General features: G+C 40.5%; 1 protein-coding gene across 3 annotated transcripts in view; it reads right to left on the bottom strand.

The window, feature by feature from the left end:
- Positions 1–10,728, bottom strand: part of hmcn1 (hemicentin 1) — a 94,156-nt gene extending 83,428 nt beyond the window's left edge. For all 3 annotated transcript variants that reach the window (XM_077583200.1, XM_077583202.1, XM_077583201.1), the window contains exon 1: positions 10,202–10,728. In XM_077583200.1, the coding sequence (XP_077439326.1) occupies positions 10,202–10,457 (256 nt within the window). In that variant the 5' untranslated portion in view covers positions 10,458–10,728. The remainder of the gene's footprint in view (positions 1–10,201) is intronic.
- Positions 10,729–12,387: the final 1,659 nt, after the last annotated feature.

Here is a 12,387-nt window from a genome sequence, read left to right as displayed (position 1 = left end):
CATCACCTTGGCGACATGCTTGGGTTGAGGTTTCCAAATAACAAAAGTGACTTAGCTGTTTGATTATTAAATCTCTAAAGGCTTCTCAGGTCACGACTTACGAGTACAGAGAAATGATGTGGTTGAGCCTGAGCTTTGCTGGGGCATGATTCTATGAATCATTTGATTCACTTAATTGCCCAAATTGCTTACGTTAAGTGCAGGCTCTACACAAAACGGCAACATGCAACCACAAATCTGCAAATCTCATGACAGAGCACTTTATAATGAGTGCATTCAGCAATGACTGAGTGCATAAAGCGTCTTGTTTGTTTTAAAAAACGTGGCGTAATTATGCATGCTAAAATTGACAAAGAAACCCAAGATGCAGCAGATTAGCAGAGTAGACCACACACAGATGCTTATTAAGAGATTTCCATCTTGTGTTCCAGAGCTTACTAAAGCAACTTTGGACTTTGCCAAGGTGTGGTGTAAAAGAGGACAATAATCATAGGTATTAGCCTTTCATTATTATTGGTATCATGCAAAGAATTAAAATATGGTCCGATTCAAGCTGTTTTGCGGATATACCTTTGATATTTGCATAATATTCCTTGTATGACGGCGTATTAGGGCCACGTATAAAAAAAATTAATTCGAGCGGGGGTGATATTCTGAGAAAAAACTTGTAAATTCACGAGAAATAAACTTGCGAATTTGCCATTTTATAAAGTGGTAAATTTACGACAAATAAACTCGCAGTTTAGTAGAGAAAAAAACTCAACGCATAATCAGATGTTTGTGCCAATACTTTTCGGTCGGGTTTTTAAATAAAGAGATAGTAGTAGTAGTAGAGATTAACCATATCATGTTAAGCGTTGGGTACTGCCAGCAACGAAGACGCCTCGCTTTGCAAAGGTCCACACCCTGAGGATTAAGTTAATTTGTTAAGATATATGTATATTTACTTGTACATTTATGTTTCCAGAATTTTTATTCACACATTCATAGATTTGGTTATTTTTTTATGCAAGTAGCTAAGTTGATGTGTTCGTCATTCACTTGCTTTTACCTTAAGTATGCTAGCTTCTGGTTAGTGTTAGTCAGCTGATAGGGGGTCAGGAAGTGTTACCGCTCCAGCTGCTGTGTATGACGAATAAAGAAGAAGAAGAAGAACTCTGCCTCCACCCTGCCTTTTCATTTTATAAAGAGTGTTCCATTAACCACCAATGAATCGTCGTGTTAGCTCCTAGTGGACAAAAACTAGCACCTCGTCTAGACTATAGCTACGCTACGTGTATTTCTTGCAAGTATTTCTCCTGTAAAATTCAACTGTTAAACAAAACGATCAAAATGGACTCAAACAAAGAATTCTCAGAACTTCTCGCTTACAGGTTTAATTCTGCTCACGAGCACTACACTCAAGCAGCGTTGTAACTTGAGCATTTTGCTATGAAATGAAAGGCGTACAACTAATTTGCTATTTGAATTTGGCTGTGCAGCGTGTGCAAATTACTTTAGAGTTTGCATCAAGCAAGTAAATCAGAAAGTAAAACTAACTATAGTCCCGCCAGTGACTCCACCAAGTTTGGCTGCATACTGAGCTATATTTATTTAATTTTTTTACACTTTAATAAATTTAATCTCCATAATTAACGCTTTAATTTTGACAGCCCTAATTATATTACATGAACTATTCTGGTAAACACTGACATAAGGTGGTGGTGGTTTCTACCACTCAGGAATAGAGATGGGATGTCATGATACATGACTTCTCCCCCACACACCACTGAAGCATGGATCGGGGGCCACAGGCAGCGTGACCTTCACCCCTGCAGCCTGTAACTCCTCCAGCATGTGTTGTCTTGACTCATGTTTTATAAAGCATACAGACAATCTTGCCAATCAGGCTACATTTCTGCATGCTTCAGCACCATACAGTCGGAGATGTGGCTAACAAAGACAGACGTAGACAGATGTAAAATGGACATTGCATCAGGTAGCGCAAGATGAAGGGCTTTGGACACCACTGATTATAAAAAGCAAAATGTTTATTTCTAACAGGGTTTCCATAGCTTACACTTCTCAAAATGTGTTTCTTTCATGAATGTGTCTCGACACTCATCTGCACTGGTGAAATTACAACTGTGAAAATGCTGATTGGAGGAAAGCCTTCACTGAACGGGTCTACAGTATACAATAGGTTTTAAGATTGAGGCATAACTGTGGCTAATAAAATGCTACAGTAAGATGCTGATTAAGAGATTTGTAAAATCATTCTTGACTGTGTGCAGCTGTTATACTGTAGTTAGCAAGGGTGCTTTAGGCAGGTAAGAGTCCATATAACTTAATGTTCACATTGCTCAATGTGGCCTAAAACATCTCCCATATTTATTTTGTTAAAGCAATGACCTTATCATAGGGTATAAAAGTGGGAAATAAACGTTGCTCCCGACGAGGTAAACAGTGGCAGCTGTGATGAATATCATCTAACATGCCTCGGGTGGTCAGCCATGACAAATAGACTGAGGCCCCGTCCAGGCGGAAGCAAAGCCGATTTCGTTCCTCGACCAAATCTCATACACACAGAAGCATTTCAAGACTTGCGTGTGTCCATAAAAAGACGCTGAGGACGTTTAACGGCTGTAATGTATATGCCAAGTCTGAAGTGGCACTGTAGCGCAGCCGCGGGGAGTGAAAGAGTAAAAGAAGAATCACTTTTTTTTTTAACTTTATTGCGATCTACAGAACAAACATGGCTTTGCATGTATCAAAACAACATGGCGGGTGGTTCAAGTACAACACCGCTTGTTGAACATGGGAATAAATAAGCAAAATATTGTTGTTGACAGAGTGACGGTTTATGCGTAGTCACGCGAAAATTGGCGCATACGTCATCAATCTGCGACAATGCGTCGTCATCGAGCTGCAACCATTACGTCATTACTGGAGGAGTATCCTGCATAAGGTGTCCAGATGGACGCGCACGGGGCGCGTTTTAAAATCCTTCCACTCTGGAGCCCGGATTCAAAAGTGATCGGTTTCAAGCTCCGAGAACCGCGCCATCGTGTGGACGAATGGCCTAAACGGTAAGAAACTTGTGAGGATACATTGAAACTGGCTTTCGTGTGGACGGGGCCTGAGTGGCTGGCTAGGCTGTGGACACCTGGTAAGAGTTAAGACAGCAGTCAGATAAACATGTCTGGCCCCAAGGCAAAACGCACCTCAAACAAATCAATTAACACAGTCATTGGTTAGAGGTCAATTGAATTCTAAATGAAACGTTGCTACACACTTTATTATGTTACACTTAACAAAATAAAATTGTTCATGTAGAATGTCCAATTTCCTCACTGCATTTTATTACACATTGAGCTCTGTTTGTAGACGGTGCATCTGCACCTTGGCGCAAATGCGTGTGGATCCTGATTTGCATATCGTCACAAGGCTTGCCAATTTGTCAGACTTGTCTCTGCCAAGCTGTTTGGGCCAGCAGAAGTATCTTGGTGATGCGCCTGGCAGGGTGACAATTTGGTGACAGAAATGTAACATGAAGTTGAACATCTATCATGGATGACGTCATAAAAGACATGAGCATTTCACACGAGATTTCAGCATACTTCACAAGGGATTTTACAGACTTTTTTATTTGTTATCTATGTCTTTGTTTTTATTTATATTTTTTTCAAAACTTACTTTAATTCAAAGCGGTAAGACATTAGTGGTGTCCCAATACTTGACTTGTCTGCACACAAGAATTTATACTTAATAACATGAATCACTTTTGTGAATCCAAACCAACCAGGTTGACCAGTGTCCCATGACGGATTGTGTTTGACCTCAGACTTGTCGTAAGGAATGCAAGGTGCCTGTGTTATGTAAATATCAGAAGAGAAGCAGTAGCAGACATCAATTAAGCTAGCAAGTGGCAATGTGCTAGTGTACAAGATAATATCATACATTTGAATAAATTGAAACAAATTGAAGTTGTTTGAGTGAATATTTTATAGAGACCCCGAAAACAGCTTCTTCTTCTTTTAATGTTATCTGATGATTATTTCAATCAAGTAGAATTAAAAGGACAAAGATGGGAACATGACTTGTCAGGCGCATTGAGCTTTGCACACAACTTAATGTTCATAATGTAAAGAAACAAATGGAAGGATTTCATTTTGGTTTATGGGTCATTCTCTTACAGTACATGCCACTACAAAAGTATTGGAAGAGTGAGGCTGCCTTTGGACATTTGGGTTTAATGTCAAAACTAATATGAGACAATAATCACCATTTGACATTTTATTTGCAGGTTTTTACAGCTTGATCTGATAAACAAGTGAAGAAAAGGAACATTTTGTTTGAACCCATATACTCGTGCTTCATTCAAGCACGAGTATATGTATGAACATGTGACTGGTAGTATTGATGTTTTTTTTGTCCAAGTTTGTCCGATTACATTGATTATTCAAAATCTGAATGCTATTGAATGATTACACTTAGCTTTGGCTTCTGTCTGTCAGGACTACCTAAACTAGTTAGAGCAGTGGTGTCAAAAGTTCGGTCCTCAAGTGCCTGAGGTTGTTTGTTTGTTTGAGAGGTTTCCCACGTTCAACACAGCTGATTCATATTTAAGCTAATCAGCAAGCTCTGCAGGAGCCTGATAATGATCCTGATCATTGAATCAGGTGTGTTGGAGTAGAGAAACCTTGAAAACATGAAGGACTCAGGCCCTCGAGGACCAGACTCTGACACCTGTGAGTTAGAGGCTGCTGCTGTTTAGCAACTTCAATGACTTCCTCACAAATGTTCTCGTACAAATCCAATGGAACAAAGTAGGATAGACGTGTTCCCGTAGGCCTCAGGTATGTGTTTCCTTCTTAAATAATAGGGGGGTAACCCTTGAGCACTAATTACAAACCTATATGGAGTGGAAAGCTATTGTGTTAAGAGCGCCTAAAGGCACATTGGGACTTTACCATCCTCAAAATGTAAACCAATTCAAATGTAGCAGGTTGAAAGACAGAGAATGCAGTTACCAACACTCCTCTGTTCTCCTAAAGCTCTACATCTATCTTTTGACATTCCTGTCTAATAGCATCACTATTGACTGTGTTCATCCAAAAACAGCCTCTTTGTAATCTTCCATACATAGGTGGGGCACCTCAGACATAAACGCTGTTCTAAAACACAGAACACAAAGGGGATGGTGGACAAGTGAACAACAACAAAGAGAGCTCTGAGATGAGCGCCTTTGATCAGCTAAACCATCATTTAATCGCTCCACGCTTTGATAAGCCTCTAACTAAAACGAGCTGGCAGAGCCAGTCAGGTCAGGTCATCAACTTAGCAGAACCAATCTCCACAATGCACCGCTTAAACAAACAGGAACATGACATCAGCCATCAGTTATGAAAAGTAGAATGACTTCAACCGATGATTAAGGGATAATGCAAGTTTTCTCCCAGCTTTGCCTCATACATCTCCTTTTGATACATTTCTTAACCAAAACAGCCTCTTTTTTGGGGGGCTAGTTCATCTACTGTAATTGTAAGAGTGCCACAAAAATACAAAGAAAAAGCAAAACACCCACAAAGAGAATTCCTTGAGGCTTTCCTGGTATGCTTCCCTACATGAAGACATTTTGTACAACTTTTTTCACCAAGATTTTAGTTGTGAGAAAAACAATTGTTCAACTATTGGAGCTTTTGACCTGGAAGTTTCCATTGTGATCTGGTATGCATAAGAACAAGGTTGCAAAGTGTCGATAATTTACTTGTAACCGCTGAACCAACCGACAGTGAAGTTAATTTGTGAATTGTAAAAGGCATTCTTTAGAACCAACAAAAAGGTGACATAATATGTAGGTCACGAAGTCACGACCTAGATTAGGTCAAAATAATTGTGTTTATAAGGTAAAATAGGAAGCCAATATGTTCACTGAATTTAAAGATAAAACCTACCTGCCTAATTTGCTTGCTCGCTAATGGAAGCAGAAAATTATATTTTGAGTCGCTACTGCCACCTGTTGATGAAAAATGAAACTGCACACCTTCGTCACTTACACAATGCGCAAATGACGTCACATCTGCAGACAGAGGGCAGGAAATTCAAACACGAATCCAGTCTGAAAACTATTGGCCACAGGCTTGCAGGAGTACCCATTGTGAACAACTAATTAGAATATGTTTCAGTCATAAATGGTCAAATAAAAAGGCTATTGTAAAGACATTTTTGGGCAAATTGTTACAGAGCTGTTTTAAAGACACTATCAACCATGAAAGATTTGAACCTGTGGTGTTTTTGCACTGCTTGTTTTATTTTTGGCAGGCCTAGTTCCTGTGCCACGTTACTTGTTGTTTCTTTTTGTTTTTGTTTTATTTTTAATAATTAAATGGGATGGCTGAAGATCCAGAGCCACTTTCAAGCAATGGCCCGACTACACTGACTGGCATTTTTCACATGATGGACACCTTCAACTTCTTACATCCAGATCTACACAATAGAAAAAAAAACAGTGATGCAGAAAACCTTCAAATTGTTCTGAAATTTACACAGACGATAGAAGGTGGTCTCTTAATTTGGCTCAGATAGATTATTGGGGAATGATGCCAATGGGTGGTACCCCAAAATGTACTCGTTTTACATTTGGATGGAAACCCGACTAATGGCGGGAGATTGAAGCACAACACCGCTTGTTGAACGTGGGAATAAATAAGCGAAATATTTTGCTGCAAAAGCATAAGCAAGCTAAAGAGGCTGCGCAAAACGACTACGACACGGCTATCCACCTTTGTTGTTGACAGACTGACGGTTTGCGCGCAGTCACGCGAGAATTGGCACATACGTCATCAATCAACAATGCGTCGTCATCGAGCTGCGACCATTACGTCATCGCTGGAGGAGTATCCTGCATATGGTTTCCAGACGGACGCGTACGGGGCGCGTTTTGAAATCTTTCCACTCTGGAGCCCAGTTTCAAAAGTGATCGGTTTCAAGCTCCGAAACCGCGCCATCGTCTGGACGAAAGGCCTCAACCGTAAGAAACTTGTGAGGATACATTGAAACTGGCTTTCGTGTGGACGGACGGGGCCTGAGTGTAGCTACGTGTTTTTTAGAGTGTCATTTTTTAGAGTGACACTTTTTACCAGTGCCTCCAGGTGGTTTGTTGCCAAGCCCCTGTCCAAGCCTTGTCCTGGTCTGTCATCATGAGTTTCCCTTGCCTCACCACCCGCTTCACTAAAAAATCCACCTAAATCAGGGGTAGGCAACACTGATCCTCGAGAGTCATAGTCCTACTTGTTTTTGATGTATCCCTCCTCCAACACAGGTGATTAAAAATGATAGCTCGTCAGCTAGCTCTGGAGAAGCCTGATAACGATCTTCACCTGTCCTACTCGACTTCCAGACCCTGGTCATGAGCTATCTGGTTGTTGTCATTAAACCCTACCTCCATTTCAATCACCTCTTTGTGCTTTACTTTTGAGTCTGCATCTAAAACTACAGTCGGCCCTAACACTAAGTTGCCATTACAGCATTTATTCTTAACTTATTTATTTATTAACTCCACCCATGCATGCAGTGGGCACAAAAATAGGGCCAACACCCTAGGTAAATACTGTATCATTTTTAAGATATTACATCAAAGGCTTTGTGGCAAAGAGTGTTTATAACATTTGACAGATGACAAGGATCAAGAGGGGGAAATGTGTACAATTGAGGATTGTTTTTGTGTTCAACAGATTCATTAGAGCATGTAGTGGAAAATACGCAAGTCGGGCCTCAATAAAATAACCTGTGAAGTATCATTTTGCTTTCTCACTCTGCAGGATGCAAAGGTCGGGGGGTTGTGGGGTTTCCTGGCTCAACCAAATATCCAGGCATCCTCTTGACACTCGCTTGACACACACACACACTAAAGCACACGACACGGGGTGAGTAAAACACAAACACACACTTGGATGTTTACTGTGTCACAGCTCTGGCCTCTGATTTAAAGGGAGCCAACTCAAACAGGAGGGGCGGTTTTGTCATACTGGCTCAGCAGAGGTAAGGCATCTAAATCTAACAGACACAGTTTCTAATAAAAATAAAAAAAAGATTCTTTGAGAAAGCAAAATGAAAATATATGGTCAAGGAAGGACAACATAGACACTGGGGATGAACATTTGGAGAAATGTTCTGCTACTTTGGCTTGCAGTGCGTCGTGCGGTTCATCCTGCAGTTCCCTGAAGGTTTTGGAGAACACATTCACACATCCTCGTAAAAGCTTTCAGAAAGAAATAGATGTCATATGGTGGACAAACACGGAGACAACATTAGAGCTTTTGTGTGATTGGACTTTTCCTGGTGAGGGTAACAGTTGCTTAGAATTAAGCCTTATTACACTACTGCTGCCTCCTTATATTATCTGCTAATGATCTGACATTCTTGCTATTCCCCACAGGCATGAAATAATTAATTCATCATTTGTGTACACTGTGCATAGTTTCTCCCAGAAGATAATTATTATTCTAGGCAACAGCTGCCTGCCTAAATAAATGATTGCAAAAATGAGCTTAAAAGAATCTGTGACATGCGGAAATTTAGCTGAGGAAAACAAACATCTGGAATAGGAATCCCTCGTTTTCACCACACTAATCTCCCGGCTCTCTTAAAATGCCTTTGTGTCTGTTAAAAGCATTAAGAATAAACTAAAGTCTTCAATCCGATATTTTAGATATTGTTGAATATTTGAGAACAACACTGTTTAATCAATGAAATAATTGTTAAGAACTTGGTCTGTTGTACTATCTTGAAGCAACTCAGGCAAAATTGAGTGACATTACATTGCTGCAACCAGCAGAGATGCTGCCCATTGATCACATTTATGAACAAGAACCAGTCATGGGCATTGGGCAGGTATTGTAATTCCATTTTCTATTCTGTTTGAAAATATACTTTTTTCCAGTGCTTGTATACAAAAAGTTGGGTCTCCAGATTGACTGTCCACACATCAACCAAGTAAATATTTAGTTTTTTTTTATTTCTCAAAGTGTCAATGAACAAGCTGTTTTGAAGATTTGCCCCATTTTGTGAAGCAGTGGGGGTAATTCGCATAATAAACATCAAGTTTCTCTGCCCATGACTGACAGCTGGGTTGGCTGAAGATTCAGAGCCACTTTCAAGCAATGGCCCGACTACACTGACTGACATTTTTTCACATGATGGACACCTTCAACTTCTTACATCCAGATCTACACAATAGAAAAAACATTGATGCAGAAAACCTTCAAAATGTTCTGAAATTTACACAGACGATGGAAGGTGGTCTCTTAATTTGGCTCAGTTAGATTATTGGGGAATGATGCCAACGGGTGGTACCCCAAAATATACTCGTTTTACACCCTTAAATGATGAGAGGTGGGGGTTTTTTTTTGTGGCTCTTGAAAGTTACGAACACATTGTAGTGTAGCCCAATAATTAACCTTATGAGATACATTAGTTCAGTGAGGGACAGATCCCTATTTATGACAGAGCCCTATACAGCGCTCATTTTGTAAGGGGGTGGGGGAAAGGTTGAGTCATTATTTGCTATGTATGAAAAGCCATTTGAGCATTTATTCGATAACATTAATATCCAGGTTAGGTCAACTACTAAAAGCTGTCCTCGCTAATAAGACAATTCAGTGCTCTAGTAGTACAACTGCTTGATTCGTACTAGTAGAGTATTTCCCACTATTGCCTTCCACTTCCATTTCTGCACAATAAACAACTTTGTCTTACTGCTGTACTTGTAGTAGAATATGTTTGGCAAACTGCATTAGCAGCTAGCCGTAGCTTACAGTATGTGTGTCACTACTAGTGCAATTTTGTCACGCTAGTTAGAGTTGTCCTAGTATGCCAAAGATGTCAAACTAGTGGGTGGTGGGGGGTGTCATTGGACAGGGTATACACAGAGCTGCTCAGAATGATAGAGCACCTTGGGTGATGATAATCATCAAGCTAGATTGTGAAGCTAAAGTACACTAAAGCTGGCGGAATGCTAATGATAGTGACGGCCAAGCTGAACATCTGTGACTGCGTGAGCAGACACCCAACCTCATCTGGAGGTGTGAGCAACATTGGGCGTTCAATGGGCGGATTGTAAGCAAACTATTAGATTTCTCACGTTTCTCTCTTTTCCAAATAATAAAGAAACAGCCTTTAAATGCAATTGAAGCGTGAAGGAAAATGAACTTTATCAGACCTGGGTCATGGAAGGGGACCAGAGCGAAGTTGTAGAGCGGTCGATTTGGTCTACTCAAGGATGTCTCCAGAATCTTGGACGCCCCCTCTATAACTTGGACAAGGTCGTCGTACATGGAGCCGGTCACGTCAAATACGAATGCGAGGGTGGATGCGCCCTCCGGGATGTCCTCTTCTGCGGCTTTGGTGTCCGCGTCCTGCCCGAATGAGAGCGCCACTGAGAGGGCAAAAAAGAACCACCCGAAACGGGTGCCCATTTCAGATCCAAAATATCTTCTCAAAAAAAAAAAAATTGCAAAGCTCAACTATCAGTTTTGATAACAGGGCACAGCCATTGTCTGTTTAAGATGATTTGAAAAAGATTAGCCAGATAAAAATATTGCGCATTAATGCAGCTTTGGTGCGCCTTCGTGCTTCCGCGGAGTGTTTTTACGCAGAGTTCGTCCTCGCCTTCAGTGCCTTCTTTTGTGCTCCGAGTCGCTCTTCTGTGTCTCTGCTATGGTGAGAGAAGTGTGCAGGGTCAGTGGTCCTCGCTGAACTCTTAAAGACCACCTCTCAGCTGAGCACAGAACCTTCAAGGCGCACAAGAGCTCGAGCGCTCTGATTGGACGCGCACTTTTTTGGGCCACGGTGGTGGGGGATCTCAGTGTGTGCACTACTTAAAAATAAGTACACACAAAAAACAAAAAAAAGTACACACGATCAACACCTTATGTGTCACGTTGTCTTATTTGCGATCTGAAAGTATTTAACGGTCAACACCACAATACAGATCAAAACAACATAGAAGCAATATCGACTCTGGTATATGATTTTAGTATATAAATAAGCACATGAGTGTTGCAGTAGACACACATACACTTGTATGTAGGACATTTTGAAACACCAAACTTTTACAATTCTTATACCACAGAGGAGGTAAAGCAGAGCGATGCTTTTTTCCCCACATCAGATCTGGCTCCATCTAGTGGTCGCAAATGAACACGTACAGTCATATAGTCAAACGTTTTGACATTTTTCTTCATTAACGTTTCTACTCAAGTTTAATGTTTGTGCTTTACTTTGATTTTATATCGTTTATAAATTTGTATTGCGCAGTTATCAAAATAACGATAAAAGTGTATGCCTGAGCTAAAGTTTTAAAAAAGAAAGAACATTGTACACTCTTAAAACTGCTGGGTCAAAAGCAACCTAATTCCGGGTTATTAAAAGAATGCAATTCTCTGTTCAAAACAACCAAAACCAAAGTTGGGTCAAATTGACCCAAATTAATGGGTCAGTCCAACTTTTGACCCAGCAGTTTTAAGTGTGTAGCCTAAATTTGCACTAACTTTATTTGACTGTTTTAGAATTGCTTTTACATAAAATAAATATGGACAGCATTGCCCTGCTGTTCTGAGGTTCGGGGTTAGAATCCCTTCACCTGCCCTTTTCTGTGGAGTTTGCATGTTGACCAAGTTTGCCTGGGTTTTCTGTAGTTACTCCAGCATCCATCCACATTCCAAAGCGCTGCATTCATACTGTAGTTGTCAATTTGAGTCTGAATTGTTGCTCGTCTGTTGTATCTAAATGAAATAAGTACTCAGCCACGTCTATAGGTCTATGTTTCCTGAAATTAGCAGGTGACCAATCCCCCACCTCTTGCCCAAAGTAGTCTGCGAAAGGCTGCTGCTCACCCATGACACTAATGAGGACGTCACTATTTGCATTTGTACATGCACAATGTGTTTATATTTTCCGTTGAATTTGGGCTGTAATATGTTCTGTAAAGCGCTTTATTACAGCTGCATCTGTTGCGAAAGTACTATCAAATAAAGATGAGTTTAGTTGAGAAATAAAGACTCATCGTGTCTTCATCTGTGCCTGTGTACTGTACCTTTAAATGACAGTACAATACATGAGCTCTGACCACGGAGTGCAAAAAGCACCACCTGACACCAACCAAGCTTCCACAATGATGGACTGAAGATGAAATGAAAAATTGGTGATGATGAAAAATTCAAAGTCTTTCTTTTGCCTGCTCCTAAATCAGTGTGTACTAGGAGATTTATGACCCCCACCTCTTGAATCATTTTCTTCCTCACCTTCAGGTCACTCTGTTGACTCAAAAGGGCACTTGTGTTAGTGTGACGACAACCATGAAAAAAATCTTTGTAAAGAAGACAGTTGTCCCTGTTCACAATGAAC

Source organism: Vanacampus margaritifer, chromosome 13 (assembly GCF_051991255.1).
Source record: "Vanacampus margaritifer isolate UIUO_Vmar chromosome 13, RoL_Vmar_1.0, whole genome shotgun sequence".
Classification (NCBI taxonomy): Eukaryota; Metazoa; Chordata; class Actinopteri; order Syngnathiformes; family Syngnathidae; genus Vanacampus; species Vanacampus margaritifer.
The sequence above is the reverse complement of the archived record's forward strand: the minus strand, read 5'-3'. Positions and strand labels throughout refer to the sequence as shown.